At 30.6% G+C, this 27,448-nt stretch overlaps 4 protein-coding genes and 3 non-coding genes across 7 annotated transcripts; 6 read left to right on the top strand and 1 right to left on the bottom strand.

Annotated features, from left to right (window-relative positions):
• The first annotated feature begins 2,052 nt into the window (after positions 1-2,052).
• On the top strand, positions 2,053-3,192 carry LOC106379829 (transcription factor PRE3-like). Its single transcript, XM_013819694.3, has 2 exons — positions 2,053-2,721; positions 2,810-3,192. The coding sequence occupies exons 1-2, from the start codon at positions 2,590-2,592 to the stop codon at positions 2,957-2,959; spliced, it is 282 nt and encodes a 93-aa protein (XP_013675148.1). The 5' UTR covers positions 2,053-2,589; the 3' UTR covers positions 2,960-3,192.
• A 5,351-nt stretch (positions 3,193-8,543) lies between these two features.
• LOC106378146 (protein RKD2) lies at positions 8,544-9,766 on the top strand. The gene is made up of 3 exons (XM_048757728.1): positions 8,544-9,046; positions 9,130-9,464; positions 9,551-9,766. Exons 1-3 carry the CDS (start codon positions 8,662-8,664, stop codon positions 9,764-9,766), a joined length of 936 nt encoding a protein of 311 aa, XP_048613685.1. The 5' UTR covers positions 8,544-8,661.
• A 37-nt stretch (positions 9,767-9,803) lies between these two features.
• LOC106381375 (geranylgeranyl diphosphate reductase, chloroplastic) lies at positions 9,804-11,824 on the bottom strand. Its single transcript, XM_013821281.3, has 3 exons — positions 11,082-11,824; positions 10,339-10,735; positions 9,804-10,200 (listed from the first exon to the last, which is right to left on the bottom strand). The coding sequence occupies exons 1-3, from the start codon at positions 11,778-11,780 to the stop codon at positions 9,896-9,898; spliced, it is 1,401 nt and encodes a 466-aa protein (XP_013676735.1). The 5' UTR covers positions 11,781-11,824; the 3' UTR covers positions 9,804-9,895.
• A 3,676-nt stretch (positions 11,825-15,500) lies between these two features.
• LOC106379475 (GDSL esterase/lipase At1g74460) lies at positions 15,501-17,316 on the top strand. The gene is made up of 5 exons (XM_013819416.3): positions 15,501-15,794; positions 15,873-16,003; positions 16,099-16,338; positions 16,421-16,670; positions 16,873-17,316. The coding sequence occupies exons 1-5, from the start codon at positions 15,566-15,568 to the stop codon at positions 17,124-17,126; spliced, it is 1,104 nt and encodes a 367-aa protein (XP_013674870.1). The 5' UTR covers positions 15,501-15,565; the 3' UTR covers positions 17,127-17,316.
• Positions 17,317-23,850: 6,534 nt separating this feature from the next.
• On the top strand, positions 23,851-23,930 carry LOC125589615. Its single transcript, XR_007325792.1, has one exon. It is a non-coding gene; the product is annotated as a small nucleolar RNA Z267 (small nucleolar RNA).
• Positions 23,931-24,075: 145 nt separating this feature from the next.
• On the top strand, positions 24,076-24,171 carry LOC125589623. Its single transcript, XR_007325798.1, has one exon. It is a non-coding gene; the product is annotated as a small nucleolar RNA R44/J54/Z268 family (small nucleolar RNA).
• Positions 24,172-24,248: 77 nt separating this feature from the next.
• Positions 24,249-24,353, top strand: LOC125589651. Its single transcript, XR_007325820.1, has one exon. It is a non-coding gene; the product is annotated as a small nucleolar RNA snoR17 (small nucleolar RNA).
• The last annotated feature ends 3,095 nt before the right edge of the window (positions 24,354-27,448 follow it).

Here is a 27,448-nt window from a genome sequence, read left to right as displayed (position 1 = left end):
GTTTTCGTGGCTAAAAATATGAATATTTTATAACAGACGATTGAAGAGATAATAAGTTTCTTTTCAAAAGAAAAGAGAGGATAAATTTCTGGTAAAATTATTTAGCAGCTAAGGGGATAGGGATTGATTAGGGGGAAATGTTCTTTCATAGTGTATTAGTACATTACAACGTACCAATTGTGTAATGTTCAAAAAAAAAAATACCTAAGTGTAAAACATTTGTTAGGACTGTTGCAACTGACCAGATACTTTTTACTGGGCTAAGAATTCTATTAGAACCAGATTATATATCTTTTCATGGACCAAATATGTTATTGAAGTCAGATTTACGTCATCAGAGTTCCATTTTTTCATTTAGTATGAGTCTAAGTCCTAGCTAATGGATTAGTTTCTAGAAATGCATCCACCCAAAACATCATAATAAAAGGAGTTAAACACAATTTCTAAATTAGATTTTATTTGGTTTAATATCTAATGTAGTTTGAATTGTTTATTTATCCTAATAATCATCCTTTCAAAGAAAAGACCAACGAATCTTATCTCCGATACTAATTTGTTGTGGCAGACATATATAATCTATTTTCTAGGAAAGACGTTTTATTAGAAGTAGACCAATGTTTTTATCTGGGTACAGTCTAATGTTTGTCACCAAATATCTAACACTTACGCTTAATATGTATTGTCCTTGGGTAAAAAAACTTTTAATTTTTTTTAGAAAGACTATTTCCCAAAAACAATCTATACTAAGTAAAGTTGGACGTTACTGATATATTAAACTTTTTGTGTCTAATATTTATACGTTAGACTGACATAATTTCGGACTCTAATACCAGTTTATTGTAATGAACTATAAGTTTTCTCTGGTTAGTCGCTCTACAAAAACTAAACCAAATGACTTTTCTTGGACCAGACGCTTTAATACAATAAGTCAATCAGATGTCCGTTATAATATGCCTAAGTCTTCTCTCAGTATGAAATTATCTATTATGTGTAATATTAATAAATTGATGTGATTTTATAAAACCTTATTTTAAATTACTGATGATGGTAATCTGTTTGAGTTAAAGAAGATTAGCGTTTTAGGAGATGTAAAAATAATTCAGCAATTTTTGTGTAGTTTATGTTACACACAAATAACATATGAATAGATCAATTATAATGAGATGTTCGTTTTTCGCTTCCAAAAATTATATAAGTTAAAATAGGCAAGTATTATTTGGTAGTTACAAAAAAAAAGTTCTGTACATCCAATTTGATAGTTAATCGTTTTTTTACTTCTAATTTATTTATAAATATAGCATCTTATAAACAGATACATGTCTACCGTGAAAAAACGAAAAACAAAACATATATGTTAATTTATTTATGTTACATGAAGTCTATGGTTGTTCCAAATTTAATTAGTAGTGATTCCAAGTCTTTATGTTTTAGTAGTGGTTTCAAAGCTTCCAGGAATGTCCGGCTTATGTTGCTCATGACTTTTGATTAAGCTCTTTTGTTGATCATCTCATCTTAATCTTTGATGGATGATGTTGTGCATTGAACTTTGTTTACTTTGGGTGGTTAATAACAATTCGCCACATGATAAAAAAAAGGACGTCGATGTTAATTTGTTCGTGTAAAGATATTATCAAATACACATTTCACAAGCTAATCTTTTATGGTGTTCGCAAAAATAATTACGTTGACTCTTACTTCATTTTAGTTGATAAATAGTCTAAATCATATCTTTACGAGATAGAACATATGAACTCATTTTCTTTAAAGCGAACTTTTCTATGGCGGCGTACATTGGGAAATTTACCTTTAAGGTTAGTCTCCAGTCTCCAGTCTCCAGTACTGGTTTGAAACAAGAGAGTAAAAAAAATTTTGCAGAGGTTTAGGAGATTAAAAAGAGTTAAGATTCTTATGTAAAGAGTTAGGATCTTATTTCTTTTCACAAAAGACCCACTTGATGTAAATAGGTTTTTTTGATAAATAAATTTAGCATTCATTCAAAAAAAAAAAAAAAAAGGTTAGTAATTATTTAGCTAGTCAATTTCTGAACACATATACGTCTAGAAAATAAAATATATATATATATATACGTCTAGAAAATCAAACATATGAGATGTGTAATGTGGGTCTCAAACTCAATACTCAAAACATATCAATAAAGTTTAGGATATAGGGTAACTGTCTAACTCAACAATAAGATTTATAGAAATATCATCATGTCAAACTTAGATTTATATTTTAAAATTATGGGATTCTCTGATATCGATCTATTATACAAAAGTTGTCTGGAGGGGGCTTATAATTCAATATTTGAAAAGCAAGATTCCTATATATATATATATATATGTCAATTTAAAGTAAGAATGGCCAGTTTCATTTTTTGTTTATATTTTTTGATAAAAAAAAAATCCTACATAAATAAAACAGTCACTTCACTTGTTTCATTCATACTCTCATCTTCCTCTATCTCTCTCTTCTTTTTCCGGCATAACTTGTTTGATCCTATAGCTAAACTCCATAACCTGTTTCATCGATAAAGTGTCTTTTGCTTCAATATCTATCCCTTACCACTTTTAGAGATCATATTTAAAAATGTCGGGAAGAAGATCACGTTCGAGGCAATCATCAGGAACTACAAGGATGTCAGAGGATCAGATCAACGATCTCGTAATCAAGTTGCAGCAGCTTCTTCCTGAGCTCAGGGACAGTCATCGTTCCGACAAGGTACGCTAAATCTTGGTTTTAACTAGCCATAAAATATATGTATATATGGCATGAAAATGATAAGTACATAAAGATAATATATTGACAGGTTTCAGCAGCAAGAGTGTTGCAAGATACATGCAACTACATAAGGAATCTGCATAGAGAGGTTGATGATCTCAGTGAGAGGCTATCTGAGTTACTCGCAAACTCAGACACTGCTCAAGCCGCTTTACTCAGAAGCTTACTTACCCAATAACTTTCATCTTCTTATTTTTTACTATAATAATAATAGTACGCGAATTTGTTTCTTATTCTATAGATGATGACCTTATAGGTGTTTAAGGATACGAGTTCGTCACTTCTGCTTCGGTCATACATATAAAATCTTTGCCCTTTTTCGGTTATTTTGTTTGTCTCTTTTTCGAATTCTGTTAGGGTTTTGTACTTGGCTATGCTCATTTTCTGAAATTTATTTGTTTGTCTTTTAATTAGTAACTAGAGCTTGACCCGCGCACCCGCGCAGGTGTTAGTTTTTTTTATAAATAAATATTTATTTGTATAAGTGATAATATATATTTTAAAAGTTACCCGTTTAATTTATTTTTAATATGACATTTCTAAACACAATAATTCTATAGTTTATATTGAGTAGTTTTATTTTATCATGTAAACCCTTAGTTATATCATCTATTTATTTAGAATATGACCTGTAAAGTCACACAAATGTATTTTTATTTTTTATGGATCAAAATTTTATGATTATATATAATAAAATTGTTGTATAAACTATTTTTATGGATCACAATTTTATGATTATGTATAATAAAATTTTTGTATACTATTTACTATGTATATGTGGAATTAGTAAAATAATTACCGTATAATGTATGTAATTATGAAATGTATATATGGAATTAATTATTTTCAAACACACATATCTATAATAATAATGTATAATAAAAAAAAGAAAAGACAATTAATATTAAAATTTAGGTTTATTAATTATTGTTGCCATGATTTTTTAGTTAGAATTTGATTTTGGAAATACATTAATTGAAGAGAAAAGACAAAAATCCTAAAAAATAGGTTAATTAATAACTTAAGTGGCATGCTATTGTAAATATAGTGGAAAACTAAGGGATAATCTAATTTTGTACTCCTCTTTTAATAGATTAGATTTAAATCATATCTCATAGCAAGATATCATCTTACACTAATAATCACAAATTTACAGCTTAGTCATTTATCGAAATTACGTTAATTAATTAAGAAGAAGCCTTCAATAATCTTGGAAATTAATAAAAAAAAATTGAAATATAGAAAGGAAGAAATTTGATAAATCCATAAATTTAAGAAACATAATAATGAACAAAAGTTTATTCATTTCCAAAAAAAATCCAAGAACTTATTCAATATAGTCCACAGCTAGTTTTGGTGTTGACGACATATACTGTCGAATGCCATACCTAATTTAGAGAAAATAAATTTATTTAAAAATCATTGAGTTTTATGGGGCTTCAGAATATTAAAGAACAATAGAATAAATCACAGTTAGTTACTATATATTACATTAAAAAGGTAAAAAAAAAATTGACAAAGTAATTATTAATTATTTTGAGACCGAGGCGTCGATGAAACTCCATTTCCGCGTATTAACATCTTGAAGATTGAAAGATGTTTATGGGCAACAGAGTATGGGGTGAATTTGACGCTATGCGCTCAAAATAAGCACAAAAAGCTGCAAATATTATGCCATACCCTAATTTCGATTGTTGTCACTCTTGTTTATAAATTACTTTTGTAGTTTTCTATCCTTCCCACCGAACATACTCATTTAGTAGAAGATATTTGAATATTAATAAACTTTACTAGATTGAAGATTTGCGTCTTGCCAGTATAAAGATCAAGAATTAGTATTATAAATACAAATTACTTTTACATATTATTATTTATTTTGTGTTGATTACATATCACGAAATAATAAATTAATTGAATAATTGAGACTCGAGTAAAAATTATTTATATATATAAATTGGAGTAATCACATAAATCAAAACAATCCTTCTTGTATATTTACAATAACTTGTTAAATAAATAAAAACAATCATTTCTTTATTTTATATGTTATATAATTAAACTTAAATGATATTGACATAAATATACAATATAATCGTTTTTAAAAAATCAATGCAAATTATAAAATTAAAATATTAATAAATAAATAAATATATATATATATATATATATATATAATCTGAATATATGTTAAATGAAACTTGTTATTCATATAATTTATGATCATTTGTATATTGTTATAGCAAAAAAGTTAAACCATTGATCACAAATTTTCCAATGTGAGACTTTTAATAATATTAGTAATTTATAATCGATATAAGAAAAAAGCTAATTTTTATCATATGATTAATATGATTGTTTAGTTTTTTTTTTAAGAATATAAAATTAAACAAAAATGATGAAGGATACAAAAAATTGTTAACAAAATTTTATTATTCAAAATCATTAATTGTTATAAATGTTAATTATGTTAGGTAATTTTGTAGTTTTTATTTAAGGAAATAAATGAGTATATTTTTATACACTACTAATCAATTTTATATTTACTTTTAAAAAGTACAGTATATGTTAAGATGTACCAACTAATTTTTCTAATAATTCTAAAAATCATCATGTGGCTACAAAACAAATGTTGTAATACTTCTCATTTAATGTATAAGTGATTACATACGAGAGGACTGAAAAAATAATTACGTATGAGAGAATATCTACTTTTATTTTTGTAGTATTTACTCCAGTTTTAAACATCACATGGGTCTAACTGGTGATCAAGAAATAAAAAGGAAGAATGCATTATTTGTTATTCCTTTTTTATTTTACCATTTATAAGGAATGGTTTTACTTTTTCATTTTTTCTCATTCCTTTTATTCTAGAAGAATATAGAACAAATTTTTTTTTCCCAAAATTGATGAGAAATAATTTTTCTTTTCATTCCTATAATTTTATTGCTTTACATTTTTTTTCTACTCATTCGTAATGTTCTTATAATAGTCATCAATTAGACCTTATAATATTACAGTTATTTACACATGGCCACAGCCCGGCCCATAGGCATTTTCAGTGACAAGAATTTCATTATATATATACCATTTTGATGAACTTTCAAATATAAAATCTAATAAAAGATACTGCTATTCACAATCAGAGCCGATCATAGTAATTATGTAGCTAGAAGCCTAGAAGTATATAAAATGTGGACGGAATATCTCGAATCCACGACCTGAAAACACTTATAACACAATCCAACTAACCATATTTCGACTCGTGATCGATCCATAAAGACCAATCAAAAATAATATGGTACTGATAAATTTCGGTTCATATGTAGCCATTTAAAATAAAATATTGGGTGGCCGTAGAGATGTCAGCCCAACCCTTGTTAAGTTTCACATACACTACCTGTTCTGTTACTTCCTTGACGTGATCGAGGCAATAGAGACAGCTGGGAGATTTCTTGTCTTGACTCTTGTGAGATGGAGAGGAGGTTGTGTTTTCCAGAAAGTACGGAAGAGAGTGGGATGATCTTAAGCTGTTTCAATGGAAGTTTCTCTGAACTAAATAGGGAAGTGATTTATCTTGGGAGATTGCATCATCCAAACCTGGTGAAACTGATTGGCTACTCCTTGGAAGACGAAACATTTTGTTTATGAGTATATGCCTAATGGTGTAGCTTGGAAAATCATTTTGTTTGAAATATGTAAAGAAACATTTTCTTAATTCCAACACCTCATGGTTTTTTTCCTCTACATGCCTCATGGCCTGAGTTCTGATTATTGTAGGAGGTTCCAATGTGCTTTGTTGGTCACTACCTATGAAAGTTGCAATTGGTGCTGTGCGAGGGCGAAGAACCAAGTCATTTACAGAGATTTCAAAGCAGCAAATATACTTCTCGATTAAGGATTCAACGCCAGACTATCATACTTTGGATTCGCTAGAGAAGGTCCAAAAGATGACCGTACGTTCATACGTGACAGCTCCAGAATATCTAGCAATACTCATTGATTCAATGCAACAACACGAAATTTTCTAAAACACTTTGGCTTGTTTTGTTCTCTTCCCCGTCAGGTCATCTAACAACTAAATGAGACATCAACTGCTCCAAATCTCATCTTCCTCCACCGCCGATGGATCTCTCTGACACGACAATCCTTTGCAATACGGATGATGCCTGGAAAGCAGACTCTGTGGTTGCAGGCTCATGATGGGTCTTCAGAGACAAACACCAAGAGGTAGGGAGAGGAGGAAGATCTCATCATCACGTTGCATCACCACTTCTTGCAGAAGCTCTAGCCATTAGAGATGCTCTACTTCACGCCTTCTCACTCGGCTTCACCTCGATCTGGCTTCGATCAGATGCTCAAGCGCTCATCACGGCGATCACCATGAAGCGAAGACCGACAGAACTCTACGGAGTGTTGTCGGATATCGATTCGATTTCCTCTCTATTTTCAGTTTGTCGTTTTTCATTTTGCCCTCGGGCCTCTAATGGGCTAGCGTACGCGTTAGCAAAAGCCCACCTTTGTATTACCCCATGGACCAACTCGTTTAGCTTCTATAATATCTCTATGTTGCGCAAAAAAAAAAAAAAGACAAAAGAAAAACTAGAGAAGAATAAACCTTGTGGAATGGGTGAAACCTTACTTGCAAGGCAAGCGAAAAGTGTTTAGGAATATGGACACTAAGCTTGTGGCTCAATACCCTCAGAAAGCAGCGTTATGATGTCTTTTTGTAGGCTTTGCAATGCATCGGAGAGGTTAAGGTTACACCATCGATGCCTAAGGTTTTGTCTCCTCTTGAGAAAATTCCAATTTTAAGACAAAGAAAGACTAAAAGCAAAAAATTTGCTACTAACTCTTCTTCTTTGTCTTCAAAACGGTTTCTCAGACACACGGTTAAAAGCCTAAACGTCCATGGCTTTAATATCTTAACTAGATCATAATCCATGCTCGGTTTGATCTTTTCTTTTTACTTTTTATTCGTACGCGGAATTTGTATTGAATAAAAAGTTATTCACATCAGTTCAGAATTGGTGAAGATAGTGAAATTTAGAGAAACTTTAGAGATATACGAATTCATTCAGCATTTTTACAATCGCCAAAATTCCACGATCGACAAAATTCAGCGCTGAATGCAAAATTTTAGCATACATATGTTGTCTACATAGATAAAAAGTTTCCTCCTTGGATCATTTCCTGTGATAGAATCTTCTTTTGTTGTAAAAAACAAAAGTTGTTCACATTCCCGTTGGCCGTTGTTATTATATAAATTTTTATACTAACATTCAAAATTGGTTATGAATGTCAATTATTATGTCATACAATATAGTTGTGAATTTCGATTAGCACATATTATTGGTTGTAACACTTTCAATAACACACACATAATTGATTGTCAAATATTGGTTGATTTTGGAACGTTGTTTTTGTGGACCATAAACTTTTTTGGTTACTTCATAAATAAACTTATAATCAAATGAGGGAAAAACCAGAAATATAAAGACGGCCATGATCTATAATAAACTTTCATCCATACGTTACATCTTGGAACTTAATTAGTACACATTGATATTATTCAGGTATTAGGCTATTAATTATGAACAATCATGATCATTGTGATGTATGTATGTATGCATGTATGAACATATACACACATATGTGTAAATTGTAACTGTGTATTGTATATACTAGACTACTTTTTCTTTTCTCTTGCATGCATATACACATGGAGAAGCTGATCATGCATGGTGAACCAAAGAAATGAAAAGAAAACTCTAATCCAAACCTAAACGGACCTATAATTACCACTAATTAACATTAATCATATCTCTCTTGTAACTCCAAATTTAACAGAGCAATCAATTAGCCGTCACCCCACGTCCTCAAATGGATTTATCATCACTTCATTTCTTCTCTCTATCTCTCTCCCGTTTCTATATAAATGGTTTCTCCCTCTCTAGCTTTACAACACAACCTTATCTCTCTTGCTCGCACTGTACAATGGCTGATCATACACTCAACGAAGAGAACCCGTTCTCAGTTCTAACCCATTCACTTTCCTTTGATGATCACAGGTCAATTCATAAGCTTTTGTTTAGTTTAACTTTGTTATTTTCTTGTAATCTAAATTCTCATATGTTATATTGCACACGCAGCTTGTTAACGTATCCTTCATTTGAATGGGAAGAAGAGCATCTTTTTATGAACAACTCTGTCTATGAAGCTTTTCCTTTGCCTACACCTTTACCTGACCTTGAACCCTTGTCTCAAGGTATACTATAACGTTTGCATAGTTGTTACTATATTAACAATATATACACGTAGAGGTCTAATGGGTTTTGCTTTGTCTTGTAGATGTACTCGAGTCATATAGCTCTGCATCATTGAACGTAACAGACCAGAACAGAGGACAAGGTGACTTGGAGCAGAATACTGAAGAAGAAGCAGTGCAAGAGACGACTAATAAGAGGAAAATTAACAGATATGTTACTACCTACACAACCTTTTCAACTTCAAAGGCGTTGTCCATGGAAACTATATCTCTATACTTCTACATGCCAATAACTCAGGCAGCTACTGAACTCGACGTTGGTTTAACTCTTCTAAAAAGAAGATGTCGCGAGCTAGGCTTTACTCGGTGGCCTCATCGCAAACTCATGAGCCTACTAGCTCTGATTAGTAACGTCAAGGTATAAAGAACTAGACAGACACAACACATTTATTTTTTTAAGAAATATGAATTAAATTTTGAATGGATTTTTAATTGGAGCTGCAGAAGTTTGAAGGAGGAGAGAATGCAGAAAAACTCAAGAACGCACTGCTGGAGATGCTAGAGAATCAGAAGAGGAGGATTGAAGAGAATCCGGATTTGGAGTTTGATGACAAGACAAAGAGGCTAAGACAAGCTTGTTTCAAGGCTACACACAAGATGAAGAAGAAGGCAAGTCTCAAGTCTGACCACTTGTGTGGTTTCGCAAAAGAGTTTAATTAGTGGTTAGTGAAATATGTTTTTTTAATGAGAAATTGGATTGTAATGCCAAATGCTTTTTGACTGATCATTCAATAAACAGATAACATAAACATACTTAAGACAAAGAAAGAATCTCTTCTTCATTGTGTCTTAAACATTCAGCTTCTCAATCTCTCTCCTTAAAGCATTAGCTCTAAACACACTCCCAATAGTGTTCACAGCCAACTTCAAATCCTCCAAAGGACTACCCGGAGCAACTCTCTTGTAAAGATAACTATCAAACGTCATCTTCTGAACATACTCATCACCACACATCTCCACAAACGCTTCTCTAGCAGGATTAGATCTGTAAAACACTTTCTGCAACACGTCAAGAACCCTGTAAGTAGGCAAGTATGTCTTGTCCCATTTCTCCAAGTACTTCCTCAAGTCACTCTCATCAATCATCTTCTTGCCTGTTGCAAAAAAAAAACTCACTTAGATTCTGCAAAAAAAAAACTCACTTAAACTCAACTCACTTCTTGCCTGTTCCTCAAGTCACTCTCATTAATCAAGCAAACACAAATAAAGACAAAAAAAAGTGTTGTCTTTACCATTCTGTGAGCCTTCAACGATAGCTTCAGCGCACATTCTCCCACTCTTTGCAGCGAAATAGATCCCTTCACCAGAACATTTCGTCACGTACCCTGCAGCATCACCAACAAGAGCCACACGCTTGGAGAGCCTACGTGGACGCGGGTGTTCCGGTATAGGGTGAGCCTCCACGCGGATGATCTTTCCTCCTAGAATCTTGTCCTTGGCCCTGTTCCTAGTCGCGAGCTGGAACTTCTTGATGTCACCTTTGTGAGTAACAGTACCTGTTCCGACAGCTACATGGTCGCATTTCGGGAAAACCCATCCGTAAAAATCCGGAGACACGTCATCTCCGACGTACATCTCAGCTAGATCCTCATAGTACGTCATCTTATCATCTGGAATTCTAATTCTCTCCTGAAAAAGTTTCAATACTTTCACCATAAGAACAATAGTGCCGTCTCATATAATTTTTAGGCTCGTTCAAAATAATATTAACAGTATATTTAACAATGTAATGAATTAGTTTTTAAAATCAATATCTTTACCTATATATGTTTTAAAAAAAAAATTATAAACTCTAAATTTAAAAATCTCTTAAAAATTAAAGTTTCAGACCATGGTTTATGTATATATATTTTAGAAAAAAATATGTATTTAAAAAACTAAAGTTTCAGACCATATTAGACTGCTCCACTTGGCCTAAGAACATGATTCTCATCAAACCCTGAACAGATCATGTCGGAAAGAGAAAGGATCTGACCTGAAACGCGATGGCGTAGTCGTAATCTCCGGCGCCGATGGACTTCGCAACTCTAGAGTTAGCTCCGTCAGCTCCGATAACAGCGTCAACCTCCATGGTCTTCTTCTGTCCCGTAGCTCCTGTTTTCCCGTCGTACTCCGTGTAATGCAACACGTACGGCGTGTCCCAATTCTCCGGCAAGTCAATCTTAAGGAAGAGACCGTTGATAACGGTGGCTCCACTCTTCTCCGCTCTCTCCCTCAGGTACTGGTCAAGAACCTCTCTCCTCACCATACCTATATACTCATGCTCCTTAAGCGTACGGCCGATGTCCACGGCGATGTTCGAAGGAGAAATCATCTTCATCTTGGTGACCCTCCGGTCGATGATGTCGAGAGGCAAGTTGAATTCGCCGACCATGCAGAGAGGGATCGCGCCGCCGCAAGGCTTGCAGTTGTCCATCTTACGCTCGATGAGGATCGTCTCGATGCCTCCCTGAGCGAGAGTTTCGGCGGCGGCTCCTCCCGCCGGACCTCCGCCGATGACGGCGACGCGGAGTTTACGGTTAGCGAGGTTGGGAGAGGCTCTGGATGCGGTTACGCGGAGAGAGGTTCGTCGCTGGGGGAGAGAGAGTGACGACGGGACATTGGAGACGAAGCTGGTCTGATCTGGTGAGGATTGACGGAGTCCGGTGAAGGATTTGAGTGTGAAACTCGCCATTGTAAGTACAATGTGTTCTCTCTGCTTCTTCGTTCTGTTTTGTCTGAATGTATCTTTATTGTAGTGAATTAGATATTGTTGGAGATTTCCGAGGTTTGTTAACCGTTGGATTGAATAGTGGACGGTGACGATGAGATGAGGATAGAGTTATCTGTGGCTCCCATTACGCGGACTAAACGGCGTAGTTTTGGCCACGTAGGATAGTAATTTAACCTTTTTGTCGTCTTGTGATATGACTTCATGGGCAATTGGCAAGAAAAGATCCGTAGGATTTTAGGTTCACACAAAATTGGGTTAAAGTGATATTTCAGTTCAAACAACTGTAAGGCTTTACTTCATTTTTATTTTTTTCGGTATGTGATTGAGATTTTCTTTCTCTCTGTTCGCTCCGTTTTGGTTGCAAAACAGCCTTCAGTGTCCAACGGTTCAAGTTTAGCCATCATTTTAGGTTATTTACTACTTACTAGATTACCACTGAATGTTCCAAGTATTCTCTTCGAATCATGGGCATGACCTAGGCCCATGATTTAACCATTTTATAAATGGTTTTAGCTACAAACTAGGCATGGGCAAATAAATTGTATCCGAAAACTTGAATTGAACCCGATCCAATAAAAATAAATTTGAACCGATCAGAACCCAAAATATCGAATGGATCTTGTTTTATGGTATTTCGGATAATGAGTATTATCCGAACCGAACCCGAACCTAAATGGATATCCGATGGAACCCGAAACATTCAAAATCCAAAAAAAAAACTTGTACCAAACATGATCTCAGTTCCTAATGTATATTGAACATATCTATAATAAAGGAGACTTGTGCTGTGTAGACAGCCCTCCACGTGATCAGATAGATAGGGGCATTTTTCGCCACTTGTCGAAACACACCGTTTCACTTCCTTTAAGCAATTCTGTGACTCTTCAGCTCTATTTTCTTAGACTTGTACCAAACATGATCTCAGTTCCTAATGTATATTGAACATCTACAATAATTATCTATACATGAAGGTTGATGGTTAAAGGTGGCGGTTGAAGCTTGAAGTTTTAGATTTTGGTTTTGTTTTCATTGAATAATGCATGAGAACTTGGTCTTCTTTTTATGCTTTCATTTATTTGGTTTTATTCATATCAATAATTATTTTTATCTTTTGTTTGATTTTGAATTATCACGTTTGATGTTCTTTTTTATTTTTGAATCTATTTTACTTTAATTTTGGTTACAAAATGGTACAATATTTAAAAATCAAAGAACCGATTTTATTTTTTGGTTACAAAGTAGATACAAATCAGGTATAGTTAAACCGAAGAACCGATTAGGACGCGAACGTGAAAATGCATTGAGTTGTACCGGTTCTTTACTTTCATAGAACTCGAATATGGCTGATTTTGATAAATCCAAAAAATCAAGATTCGACTGGATAAAATTGAGACCCGATTAGATAAAACCGAAATCCAATTTGGACCCTGAATATCGAGGTCTGTTACAGACGAGTGAAACATAAAATTTAGAAAATACTTTGCAAAGACTTCTTCTTTTGTTTGGCAATGAAAGTGTTTTTCTAATATTTAATTCTTCATGATATATGTTTAGTAAGAGCATTTCTAAAAGGCCTTCAAATCTTCAAATTTTGTGGTTTTTTACTTTTTAAAAAATCTTCAAATCTTCAAATTTTGTGTTTAATATTTTTAATGTGAATGTATTATTTATCTATATAAAATTTAGTGACTATAGTTAATCTAATCTATTAAAATAGAAGTACAAATAGTACTTAACCCTAAGTTTTCCTCAATAATTACAAGAGAATGCCACTGAAATTAAAACACAATCGTTTCTTATACAATCATTAATAATTCTTTCCTATCATTAATAATCATTTCCTTCCGTGGTCAATTGATTGTGCTAATCTAATTGTTCGCCAGCCCATCAATTTGCCAAATACGAATAAATTAGTTTAGGTTAGGCTTATTATAACTTTATGGCCCATATAATATTGACTATTTATAAAATTCAAAACCAAACCAACAAAACATATGACCAGTATTTTTATCCATTAGCTAACCTATAACAAATGAAACGATTGATCTAAGTTTACAAAAACATGAAATTTGCAATTTATATGAGATTATGTGTTTAAAACTTACAAAACACGTTTTCCTTATCTTTAATAAGGTATATTCTGTTTTTAATAAAGTGTATAGGAAAAAAGGGTATGGATCTGTAATAATTTAAATATATATTTGGTTTGATTTTAGCCTACCCTTTCCAATCCCAAGTATATATATCTCTTAGACCTTGATTGGTAGAGCATGAACATTATCATTATGCTTTACATTATCCAATCAACAATTGTTAGATAAGCATTTATTAAATACTAATGCTCTCTAAATGCTCTTTTGGCCAATGCTCTCATATGAAGCTTTTAGAAGAGCATTTGCATTTATAATTTATAAAATTAAAGAAAATATATAATTAATTCATTTATTTTATTTAATAATATCGTGAAATTATTTTTATATCCAGAAAATAAAATTTTGAATTCTGAAATTAATTTACAATAAAAAAATTTAAATTGTATTTCACATTTAAATATAATTTAATTTACATAATTTAATTTATTTTAAATTTCAGAAATTATTTTTTAAATATATATTTTAATTATAAAATTTATTTTAAAATAGTACTTTTTTGATAAAACAAAAATATTTTTCAAATTATTAAATATAATAAATTAATTATATATCCTTTAAATTTAATGTTAATATATATTATAAATATATTCATTAAAAATAAATATATTATATATTATATGTTATATATTAATTTTATAATAATTTTAAATAACATACTCATACTGCTCTTTTAATCATCCTATTAAACAGTTTAGCAAAAACACACAGCTCCTGCAGCATACTACTTCTATAACATACTGCTACTGTTAATGCTAATGTTCTGCCAATCAAGGTCTTATATGTATTGTCAAACACATAACAAAAAAAAATATCCACAGTTTTTACTCATCTCACAAAATGTCATGTGCATATATAAAAAATATGTAATACTATAAATATTATACATATATAGTATTAAATATATGTTTTATATAATTTATATTGAAAAAATTATATCCGCGCGGGCGCGCGGGTCAAAGGCTAGTTTTTATTAAAGTAAAGACTAAAATACAAATAATATAACATTTTAAAAATAAATTTGAAGTTTATTTTTGGAGCAACCCATCCTCGAATTTTCATTTGGAGAATTCTTCATCTTCAGAATGAGGTTCTTTCTTGGAAATGTTCTGAGAACGGCCACAATCAGCAATACGTACAAGAGAAAAATCTTAAGTGATGCGTAGCAAAATCACAATTACTTCGCTTTTAATACATAGTAAGATTTTTAATACATATACAGTAGGATGGGTTCATAAACCAAAACTTGAAATCATTTATTCAACGAAAACAAAGCAATTTAAAAATTCCCAAAAAGAAATATAATTACAATTTTACGGACAGCAAACGGACTTACAACTTATGCACCAACACGAGGAAATAGTAGTTGAAAGTAGGTTCGAATCAAACATAAACCATAGAGAATTTAAAAAACAAAATCAGTTGGTTCATCAACTCAGAATCTACCTTCACCCTTTTATTCTCACATAACTCCTCCACTTTTCTTACTGTCTTACATTTTCACCCTTTAAAAACCATCAAACAAATCTTTTTCAATCAACACACATTTGGATCGTTCGTGAAAAAAAACACACACATTTGGATCTCTTCAACGACATGAAGTATTTACTCGTTTTTTTTATCGTTCTTGGACTCAACGCGATCAATGGCTACGATTGCAAGATCGTCCAGTTTATATTTGGAGATTCATTGTCCGATGTAGGTAACAATAGAAACCTACCGAGGAGTTTAGCTCAAGCGAATCTTCCCTTTTACGGTATAGATTTTGGCAACGGTTTGCCTAATGGAAGGTTCACTAATGGCCGAACTGTTTCAGACATTATAAGTAAGTCATGTGTACATGTTATATAACGAACGTGGTATATATATCATGTCATGTGAATTACTTTATTTGAACTTTCAGGTGATAAAATTGGGTTACCAAGACCATTAGCCTTTCTAGATCCATCAATGAATGAAGATGTAATACTTGCAAATGGAGTGAACTACGCCTCAGGAGGTGGTGGAATCTTGAATGAAACTGGTGGTTATTTCGTAAGTCACCAATATATTAATATCCTTTTGCACAAAGTAAATGAAAAAGATTCAAAAGATATTATATTTGATGGTTAGTTTTGTATTTTGTGAAGATCCAAAAATTTTCTCTATGGAAGCAAATAGAATTGTTCCAAGGGACACAAGATGTAATTGTGGCAAAGATAGGGAAAAAAGAAGCAGAGAAATTCTTCCAACAAGCTGGATACGTCGTCTCTTTAGGCAGCAATGACTTCATTAACAACTACTTGATGCCTGTCTATAGCGATTCTTGGAAGTACACTGATCAAACATTCGTCGACTACTTAATGGAAACACTTGAATCTCAACTTAGGGTCAGTATCTAGATAAAACACTTAGTATACATATACATGTTTATTAAATCATATATCGACCAGTATATATGATATGTTTTAGGTGTTGCATAGTTTGGGAGCGAGGAAGCTAATGGTGTTTGGGTTAGGACCAATGGGTTGTATCCCACTCCAAAGAGCTTTAAGTCTCGATGGTAAATGTCAAAACAAAGCGAGTAGTCTTGCTGTGAGATTCAACAAAGCTGCCACCACAATGCTTAAAGATCTTGAAACCAAGCTCCCAAATGCAAACTACAAGTTTGGTGAAGCTTATAACCTCGTCAACGATGTTATCACTAACCCACAAAAATACGGTATGTATGTATAACCAGCAGATATTATAAAAACGTATTAAAAAAATCTTATTATAATGAGTTTAATTTAATATAAAATACTATATAGAATAGCTGCAAAAATCGAATATTCAGTTCAATAGACGTTACTTTTAAAGTTTATTTATATATTATCATTGTATTAACTTATTTATATGTTTGTGTGTATGCAATATATGTATAGGATTCGACAACTCGGATTCGCCGTGTTGCTCGTTCTACAGAATCAGGCCGGCGCTGACGTGTATTCCGGCGTCGACATTGTGTAAAGACAGAAGTAAGTATGTGTTTTGGGATGAGTATCATCCCACCGATAAGGCCAACGAGCTCGTTGCTAATATTCTTATCAAGAGGTTTGACTTCATGCGTGCTGATGACGGTACCTCCGAGGCTCCTTCTCCGTCCCCGGATCTAGCTCCTTCTCCCGATGATAAATAACTGATAGTTGTCTTAATTATACATACGTAATAATTTCAGTTTCTGTCTGTTTTGTTGATCATGCTGTGGAGACTCAGGAGAGTCTCGTTTGTTCTTGATTTAATTTACCTTTTCTGTTTGGTGAAATAATGTTCTTTGTTTTCTGTAATATATTGATATTCCGTTGTATTGGTTCACTCCCAAATTTGTTTTATAATAGTAAACTATATCTTGATAAACACAATCGTGAGGTCTTTATATTTCTATACTTCAATATTTTAGTTTATATTCTCTCTTGATACAAATATATAATATTTAAGGTTGTTCACAGATAATAAAAAAATTAAATATTTACTTTTATCTATTACTTTTTAGTTTTTTCATTTAGTTAGTTTAAAGTTTTATTTGATTTCCAATAAAATTCAATCACTTACATTTTTACATTTTGATTAATATATTTTTTATAGTAAATTGCATTAATTGAAAGTGGAACATCGTACAATTCTATACATAAAAAAGCTAAAACATCATATATTTTTATAAGGAGGGAGTATAACAAAATTTACAAATAACTTAATGTAATTTAGTGCTATACTAGTATTGTGTTACAAAAAAAAAAAAACATCATGCAGTTAAAACAAACAAAAAACAAAACCTGGAAAATACGAAAAAGGTAAAATTATATGAATATGTTTTTCATTTATGAAGTACTAGTATTGTCGTCCCGTGCTAAGCACGGGTAAATTTTTGCATGCATTTAAATTATTTTTTTCAAAATCAAATTGTAACAGTCTTACTTATCTTTTAATCAAAACTGAACTTAATTAGACATAGTTTTTTGGAGCTGGATAACACCAAGAAATATCATGTTTGTCCAATCAGTTTTATTTGCATTTGTTTTGTAACTAAGTCTTCTTTAAATTAATTTTACTTATAATTAATATATTAAAAATCATGAAACTAACACATGTGTAAAATAGTCACTTTTATATAATACACTTACAAAAAATTGCAAGATAGTCTAATATAATAGGCATTGTTTTAAGAAAAATACAGTTTTGTGAAATAGTCAAACCATAACAAACAAATTTGTAAATATAAGTTTGCTTCGTCATAGTTGTTGATACTTTCTTCCCTGGACAGAATAACATCACACCATTATTTGTTAGCAATGAGATATGACTTTTGAAAAGCTACAAAAATAAAATGGAGATCCTAAAAGAGTAACATTGTGTTAAAAGAAATTCTAAAAGAGTAACATATATAGGAAAGAAAATCAGAGAATAACTAAGGATACCACTTGTTTTCATTTTTGTTTCCTTGTACTATGTTTGTTGCAGAGAAGGCTGATCTCCCTTTTGTTTTGTTTGTCTAGTTTCTTCTTCCTTCTCCGTTTCTGATTTTAATTTTAATGCAAAACTAAGGCAAGTAGTGTCATAAATATAGAAAATATAGACAATAGAGTTGAGATGCTTGTCGTTTCTTTTGGAAAAAATTGTCGTTACCTTAGCTGCTGCAAACCTTTTATTTTTATTGAAATTTTAAGCTTTCTAACATAGACACACTCAAATGTCATCTTTAACCTGAAATGAACAATTAAAAGATTATCAACTGAGAATAAGACGAAACCGAGTCTAAATCAAAAGTAATTATTTAGAAAATATGAAAAAAGAGTAATTATAAACTTGTATGAAATTTTTTTTTGATCAGAGGAAGAACTCAACAGAAGAAGAATCAAGCCATGAAGAAGAGAGTAAAATAAATAAGAAGATAAATAGAAGATAAAACAGTTTTTGATCGTGATTTTTATCCTTAACGTAGAGGTGGTTTTTTTGAACGTAGTGGTGATAATTGAGAAAATATAGGGATTTAGTTTTTGGAGTTTTACAATATCGATACCAGAATCTTTTAATAAACTTTTTTATTGTTGTAAAAATTATCTACGTGTCAGATTTTGATTCGTCAAGCGACTTGCGCTTTAGTATATAAGGGATATTATGTAATTTTGTAATAGCTATGTTTATGTAGCTTATATATTATTACAATAAATTTTGTATTTTTGTAAAAAATATTATTTTGAAAAAATTATTATGAAACAATATTACTTTACATATTTTTATTTTAAATTTAAATTTTTTATGGAAGCAAATTAAATTGTACATATATAGTAGATAAATATTTTTTGAGATACTGTTAAGAAAACATATTTTCTTTTTAAAGAGAAGCGATAACATTGTACTTCAAAATAATTTTGCAGTATATCATATTTGAGAAATACACTAAGTTGGGTAAAATATCTTCTTTTAACTTGAAATAGATATGAATCTTTCTAACAAAATCTTTGTAAATTATATTTTTGAAAATTAATTAGTTTAAATTGTTACTACCATTAAATATTTAATTAAATATATATATATATATATATAATTTTTTTTATTTATATAAATCAAAACTAAAATAATTTTTAATATATAATTATAGTTTTTATGATAAATAAAACTAAAATTGAGTATTTTTTGGAAAAAAATAAATAAATTGATTCTGAAAATGTTTTTAAAAGATTGTTAGATTTTTCTTAAAAAATATTTATTTTTATTCAAACAAAATATAAAATATTATAATTAATTCATGTCAAAGTTGATAAAATTTTCAAGAATGGTCCAAATTAAAAAATTACGCATGAAAAGTTCATCACTATATATATATATATATATCAAGTGATTTATTATAAAAACTGTATATGGTTGAATTTATAGTATTCTATTTTAAAATATTATATATTTATCAATACATGTTTTTAACGAAATACCTTTATAAAAATTGATACATTTATTATATAATTAATAATAATAATAACATTTATTATGCAAATACAATAGTGTTAGAATTTTTAATATTTGATTTGATTTTATTATTTGCAAGGTAAAATTCTAACATTATTGTATTTGCATAATAAATGTTATTATTATTATTAATTAGATCATATAAAAGTATAAACTCTAGAATAATTAAATGTTATTATTATTAAGTAGATTATAAATGGTTATATGAAAATATATTTATATATTAATGGAATATTATATTTTTGAAATTATGTATAGATAAATTTTCTATGATAGTCATTTTTAGTTTTTGTTACAAAATAGTCCTTAATGATGAAAATGGCCAAAATAAGTTTTATTAAAGGTAAAAATGACCAAAATATTTATTTTTACCCTAGGGTTAACTAATCTAGACTTAGGGTTTAGAGTTAAAGAGTGGGGTTTTGGGGATATGGTTTCAAATTTAAAAAAAAATAAAATTAAAATTTTCAAAATAAAAAATACTACTTTGGTCATTTTCTTTCTTGAGGGCTATTTTGTGACAATTTTTTTAGAAAATGCTATTTGAGAGAATTGTCCTTATGCAAATCTAATAATATTTTGATGGAATAAAAAGAGAACTAAATAGGTTGTTAAGATTTTATCATGAAAATGTATTAAAAAAGTATAAGTAACTTTCTAGAGACAGTGATATTTTTCATTTAAAATATCACGCATAAAAAAAATAATGACTTATATTTTAATATAGATTGTAAAGAATAATATATCAAAATACATTTGTTGTACACGCTTTTATTAATTTTGCTTTTAAAAGAAGGTATTTGCAGTTATAAATGTTTTGTACCAGTGAAGTAATGGTTGAAAAACTTCTATACATATGTCATTTTAAAATAACACCCAACTTCTATATATAGTCAATACATATGTCCATGTTATATTCTAGATTAAATATTTTATCTTTTAAAAATATAGAAAACAGTATTTTTAGTCTACAAGCAAATGTTGTAGAGCAAGTATGCATTATACAAAATAATATATATTTAAAATCCATACGCAAAAACATAAAAGTTGTTATAGGCCTCTTTCTGACACATACACACTCCACTCTGAATAAGAATTAAAAAAAACAGTATTGTCATCAAACTTTATCACAAATCCACATTTGTACATCTATAATTATGAGTTGGACAATTAGTTAATTTGATACAATACTAAAGCAAAAATAATCGAAAAACAACTATACCACTGTATACTAATAAGTAACACATAACAGAACCAAATTCTTGAATATTAAAACAAATTTCAACTCGAGCATTTTGTAAATATCAAATTAACTAATATCCTGCGGGCCGACCATAGTCATCATATATTATGTTGAGTTATTAACACTCAAAGGCAGTTTTAAGTTTTTAATAACACTATATGACAGTTATGGCTACTGAGGTAGTTTTTCTTAACTAGAGGCACTCATCTAACTAAATGGTCCCACTTTTTTTTTAAAATTAGTCACCTTTCTTATCTTCTCGGGACTAGACATTTAAAACCTAAAAACTAATTAAAAAATTCAGAAATTATCAAAGCTTCTTTTTCACATCGTCGCAATTCATTCTCGTCTTCGGCATGTGTTTTGCAACTCGTATCTGACGTCGCCGCCGTCGAAACGTCCTCTCTTCTCATTCACCGCAAAGTGAAACAGTGGTGGTTCGCGCTCGGGATCACATTCGACTTTGTTTATGCCGCAGCTCATCCGTCAAACCCTAGATTACATCACCTCTGTCTTAGTCGTCTCACTGTCTTGCCTTTGCAGTCTTACCGTCGATTTATGCTTATCTTCCGAAGTGATCCACCACTGAATAGCGAATTCACCACCGCGGGTCGCGAAAGCTCGATGAGCAACAATGGCCACTTTTGGCTTTATTTCACATTTGGTCCCTTGACTTTTGAGTATATTCATTTTTACCCTCGAAAGTTTTTGATTTGCAAATATATCCCTTTCAAATTGACTCATGACTTTTTAATTGTACAGACCAAACATTTCCTGATTACACGAACGAGTCCTTGAACTTTTGGAAGTTTTCCATTCGGTTTTTATTGCAAATTGCCAATATAACCTCTTAATTTAGTGTTGTACACATGTAAACTAATTTTCGTGTGTTGTACAGATGTATACTACCAAATTTGTTGTACACATGTACACTAACGAATGTACACAACTTTACAACATCTTAGACATCTAACATGTATCTCAAACATATGTGTACATGTAAATATCTGATAAAATATAATATGTATATTGTACATTTTAGCCCTTGTCGATAGTCAAAAACATAAGTGTACATGTAAATTTCTTTGAAAGTAAATATTTTAAATATGCAAACACCTTTAGATGTGCTTAAACAAGAATAATAACCTTCCAAGACCTAGCTTTTAATGCATAACCATGTGTACCTATGAAATATTTTCCGCAAATCTCGTCCCATCAATTTGTTTCAATATGTGAGCATGCTTCCGTGTAGAAAGATTGTTGTTTTGTGTAATGTGATTTTGTACACCGTATTTTGTGTACACATGTACATAGAAGTTGATTGGAAATATGTGGTGTTTTTAAGATATAGATGGATTGATTGTTGCTTACTCAAAATGCCAAAATAAAAAACAAAATAAATCAATCAAACTAAAGTAACATATATGACAATTGATGTACACATAATTACATGTTTTATTCATAACTAATAATCTAAATGATTTTTAGCACTTGATTTAATTTCATTTAATTCATTTTTAGCACTTGATTTTAGTTAATTTAATTCATTTAAAATTGCAAATTGCAAATTTATCCGAAAAATTCACCAGCTTACATGTGTATCTCATGTACATGTGTATTGTTGTACATATGGATGGTAAAAATATTTGTGTACATAGTTTTTTTGTTGTACATGTGTATTGTCGTACAATTCGGTGTACATATATTTTTGATACTACATATATTTTTGATACTTCACATTTGTTTTTGTTCATTTAAGTCATTTAGGTGTGTCTTTAGTTTAATTTTATTTTCATAGATGTAATTCCTGAAGTTTGAGACAAAATTAAGGATCAATTTTCACATTTAAAAAGTATTGGGGTTACAAAATAAATAACAATAAGTTTAGGGACCAAATATGCAAAAATGTCAAAATTAGCCATTGTTGCTCTCAAGCTTATCATGCCAGTTTCAGAGCGCATAAGAGAGGCATGAAGTTCATGGCGACGATGAATCACGACGAGAAAAGATGAGTTCAGACACAACGCATCATATCGAAGGAAGTGTTGCGGCGGCGGAGAAGGAATTGTTGCGACGGCGACAAAAAACCCGACCCAATGACCCACAACAGACCACAACATTGTAAGCGCGACGGAAACCGCTTGCTCCGGATACGGCGGAAAATTGCGAAGATGTGAAAAAGAGGCTTTGATAATTTCTGAATTTTTTTAATTAGTTTTTAGGTTTCAAATGTCTAGTCCCGAGAAGATAAGAAAGGTGACTAATTTTCAAAAAAAAGTGGAACCATTTAGTTAGATGAGTGTCTCTAGTTAAGAAAAACTACCTCAGTAGCCATAACTGCCCATAACTGCCCTATAGTGTTATTAAAAACTTAAAACTATGTAAATAACTGTATTATGTTATTGATTATGAAATTTTGAACCATGTGTCTTTTTTTAGAATCTGTTTGGGCCTCTAATGGGCCATTAATATCTTCTTTCTTTTTGACCTAATGTTCGCCGCCGCTGCTTTGCTATTTATAGGCATCACGATTCGTAAGAGACAGAACATAGCCACTTCTCTTTGAACCATTGTCTTGTGTTATCTATTCGATAGTTTTGTAAAGATTCGATCTTTTGTCTTCCGTTAGCGTTCTTGCATAGTTTTGATAGATGTTTTGAGAATGCCTGTGATGGTGTTAATTAAATATACTTTGAAAGCTAAGTCTCTAGGAAAAAATAAACAACGCTGAGGCATTCTTGAATCTTTTTTCTATTCTCTGATCATAAATCGTATTCCTGTTTGCTAATTTAGGTTTGTATTCGAGACTAGTTTTCTTGTGTATTAGGTCGTATATTATGATTCGCTCTTTAATTGTTTGGGTTTTAAAGATGTTTTGTGATGTGGTGCAAGTGACGATAAAAAGACAGGGACATCAGATTCTCCTCAGGGAGAAGTAGAATGATGATTATTGTCTAAATGGGAATCTCTCTGATGCACATATGCTTTGTTTTGAGTCTTTGTTTTGTTGAATTGTGCCTATGATGTATATCTATTGATGTGTTTTCATCAGATTTTTATAGTGATGAATATAATCACAATTGTCACTACCTCTGAGGCAATATTTTGATCGTTTTGATTTTGATAATTGTGTTTATTATTAAGCCTTGTGATTGCATCTAAGAACGGAGATATGAATGGTTGGTTTTGTTGTAGCCTAACATTTATGATTGGGCTCCTAAATTAATACCCAATGTAATCAGCTTTCTTTACTCTATATGAAGGCTCTCCTTGTTTAGATTTGCTGGTTGTTCAGATTCGTTATCTTTCATTGGCTTTTGTCAGTATTTTAAGGTCAGTATTTTCAACGTGGAAAATTGCAAGGCTTCAAACCAACACTTCAGAACATGTGGTTACCTCTTATGAGGCCCTGCCCACAAGCTAGTGGTGACAAAGTTTTTTGGAATTTAAACTCAGTTCTAGGACCTGACAATTGTATTGTATATAACCATGGTTCTTTTTGACAAACAAAAAGAACAATGGAGCTTACCAAAAAAAACTGTTTTTCCACGTCGATAAAACTTGCTTCAGTTGAGAGTACTATTCAGCTGAATAGGTTTTTAGACAACAATCGAGACTGCTAGTATATTACTTATATAGTTTTCTAAGAAATGACGAATGAAAACAACCAGAATAGAATATTAAGGGAATAAAATCAGGCCACCATAATTGAGAATTTTGTGAATCAGATTTTACCATGTAGACCCCATGGTAGCCGATAATTTTTAAATAAATCCTTTTAAAAAGTATAGAAAAAATCTCTGACTAAGTATAGAAGAAAATGAACGCAAGAAAATTACGGAGGACAAATAATTATTTGAAACAGTGTTTTCTCTTTATATTTTATATTGGGTTTTCACTATGTTCCAATGTTTGAACTAAATAACATTTAATTTCACGAAGAAATGATCATATACAAAATTTGGATATGATTGCCGGTTAGTCTTTCAATGTTTGTCGATAGCAGTCGGAATGGCGAGGCCATGGGAATTGCAAGGAATGTGACACTGCATCACTTTTACTAATCATATGTATGGCATGTGGAAGCCCCAGTTGGTTACGGGACAGGATCTCAGACGAAAGTCTGTTGTTGCCATAGCCTTTAATGGCACTGCTGGTCTTTGCTGATTACACCTACTGGTGGTTTGCTTTTTATACATTTCGTTCATTTTATCTGTAGTCGTCTCTTTTGATGGGGTTACCAAAAAAAAAAAAAAAATCTCTTTTGAAAGTGTTTTTAAAAACGGACCGACCCGATGGTTGGACCGGGTTCAACCATGAACCGAGTATATAACCTGATTGGGTCTAATAATTGGTTCAACCATGAACCGATCACGTAGCCTGATTGGATCTTAAAGTTCTAAAACTACTAAAACTATCAAAAATCTATAAATCATCAATACTAACATAAAACTAGTTTATATTTATAATGTTTTATGTTTAAAAGTTATTTATATTTTAATTATGTATCATATTTACTAACAATAGTTTTAAATTTAAACCAGATTATTGAACCAGGTTTGATCCGGTCAAACCATATTGAACCGTGACCTAAAATTTTTCCGATTCAGCTCCCGGTCCGGTTTTAAAAACACTAGTTTTGAAAGACTCTCTCTCTCAGTAATGAAATTTCAAATTTAATGGCAAAAAAAAGCGACGCGAAGAGCTAGTCCTACTATGATAAAAAAAAACTTCTTGTAAATTAAATATAAATTAGGTGTTCTGTCCGCGCATGCAAGCATAGTGTTTTTATTGATATTTTTTTGTTTATAACTATTAAATCAAAATCAACATAAAAAAATATTAATTATGTTTTTTAAAAGATAAATCAAACATTAAACTTTATATTTTATAATAAAAATATAATTTCAGATGAAACACAACATTATATTATGTTTTAAAAATATATTTTATTTTTGAGAATTTTATTATATTTACTTATAGTCAATAATCAAATATAACATATAAATAAAATATTATTAATATATATTCATTAGCTTTTATCAAAGTATAAATATATGCTTATTGTTGTGTTAAATTTTAAAAACATTCACATATATTTTAGAAAATATATTTGTTTGTTTGATTAGCATTTAATTATAAATTGTTTTATATCTAACTATAGATTTTATAATAAAATATTATTTTCAGATAACAACAGAAAGAATTATCTTATGTTTTAAACATGTTTTTATTTTTGAAAATTTTTATTATATTTATGTATAGTCAATTATCTAATATAATATATAAATATAATATTATTAATAGAAATTCGTTTTTAATTATTTATATTTTAGATAATTCTTACTATTATTAATTTTAATCACTTATTTAATCAGATATATTTTAAATTCATTTTTATGTTTGACTAATTTATATAATTTATTCATTAAGAGTATAAACGTTTTGTTATAAATTTTAATCACTTTTTTAATAAGATTGATTTGAAATTCGTTTTTATTTTTTAACTAATTTATATAATTATTCATTAAGGGTATAAACGATATTAACCGGTCTAACTTTTAACGTGAGAGCTCTGTTACAAAAATTTATTTCGAAAATAATAGTTATAGATAGATAGATAGATAGATATAGATGACGTGAAAATTAGTTAAATGTGCTAATTGGCACAAACTGGGCAAAACAAAGCAAAGAAAATGTATCCACAGATTAAAGCAAAAAAAAAAAAATCTTAAAGTTCAGTAAACAGAACACATGTCGTCTTTGGATTTTCGTGTTTATAGCTGTCAATCTTAATCAACACTTATGATTGATTAATTACGAATATATTGGATCCGTTCTTTTAATAATCTGGCCAGTCACTTCCTTTTGACTCCTTCCTCCAATTTTTAGTGGACATCTTATTATTTTAGCACCCAATATGCATGGGTGGGGATCCCTGCATGGGGTGATGTTAATCACAGTTTCCACATGTCGTAAAACTGATTAAACCAAAGCACTTCAGATTAAAATGGCGGTATAACTGTAGTTAAAATTCCATCTCAAATAGTATGATACTTACTTGGTAAGAGTATTAAAATATCGGGAACAAAATGGAACAGTCATGGAAGAGAATTTAAGCAAAAAAATAAATAAAACAGTCATGGAATATTATAAATGCATTATCTACGGCAATGATAAAATATATCCAAGTGACGTTAAAAAAAAATATTCGAGAGTATATCTTATATATTAAAACAGAAGTCACAACCTTGATT

The sequence above is a fragment of the Brassica napus genome, chromosome A2 (genome assembly GCF_020379485.1).
Source record: "Brassica napus cultivar Da-Ae chromosome A2, Da-Ae, whole genome shotgun sequence".
Classification (NCBI taxonomy): Eukaryota; Viridiplantae; Streptophyta; class Magnoliopsida; order Brassicales; family Brassicaceae; genus Brassica; species Brassica napus.
This window is presented reverse-complemented; position numbering and strand designations above follow the sequence as displayed.

What these genes read in the sequence shown, in the direction of transcription:
- LOC106379829 (XM_013819694.3), top strand. Translation starts at nt 2,590, where the DNA reads ATGTCGGGAAGAAGATCACGTTCGAGGCAATCATCAGGAACTACAAGG. An exon ending in ACAGTCATCGTTCCGACAAG is followed by an intron (nt 2,722 to 2,809) that starts GTACGCTAAATC and finishes ATATATTGACAG; the next exon opens with GTTTCAGCAGCAAGAGTGTT.
- LOC106378146 (XM_048757728.1), top strand. Translation starts at nt 8,662, where the DNA reads ATGGATTTATCATCACTTCATTTCTTCTCTCTATCTCTCTCCCGTTTC. An exon ending in CCTTGAACCCTTGTCTCAAG is followed by an intron (nt 9,047 to 9,129) that starts GTATACTATAAC and finishes TTTGTCTTGTAG; the next exon opens with ATGTACTCGAGTCATATAGC. An exon ending in CTCTGATTAGTAACGTCAAG is followed by an intron (nt 9,465 to 9,550) that starts GTATAAAGAACT and finishes TTGGAGCTGCAG; the next exon opens with AAGTTTGAAGGAGGAGAGAA.
- LOC106381375 (XM_013821281.3), bottom strand. Translation starts at nt 11,780, where the DNA reads ATGGCGAGTTTCACACTCAAATCCTTCACCGGACTCCGTCAATCCTCA. An exon ending in ACTACGCCATCGCGTTTCAG is followed by an intron (nt 10,736 to 11,081) that starts GTCAGATCCTTT and finishes AAACTTTTTCAG; the next exon opens with GAGAGAATTAGAATTCCAGA. An exon ending in CGTTGAAGGCTCACAGAATG is followed by an intron (nt 10,201 to 10,338) that starts GTAAAGACAACA and finishes TTTTTGCAACAG; the next exon opens with GCAAGAAGATGATTGATGAG.
- LOC106379475 (XM_013819416.3), top strand. Translation starts at nt 15,566, where the DNA reads ATGAAGTATTTACTCGTTTTTTTTATCGTTCTTGGACTCAACGCGATC. An exon ending in AACTGTTTCAGACATTATAA is followed by an intron (nt 15,795 to 15,872) that starts GTAAGTCATGTG and finishes TTGAACTTTCAG; the next exon opens with GTGATAAAATTGGGTTACCA. An exon ending in CACTAACCCACAAAAATACG is followed by an intron (nt 16,671 to 16,872) that starts GTATGTATGTAT and finishes ATATATGTATAG; the next exon opens with GATTCGACAACTCGGATTCG.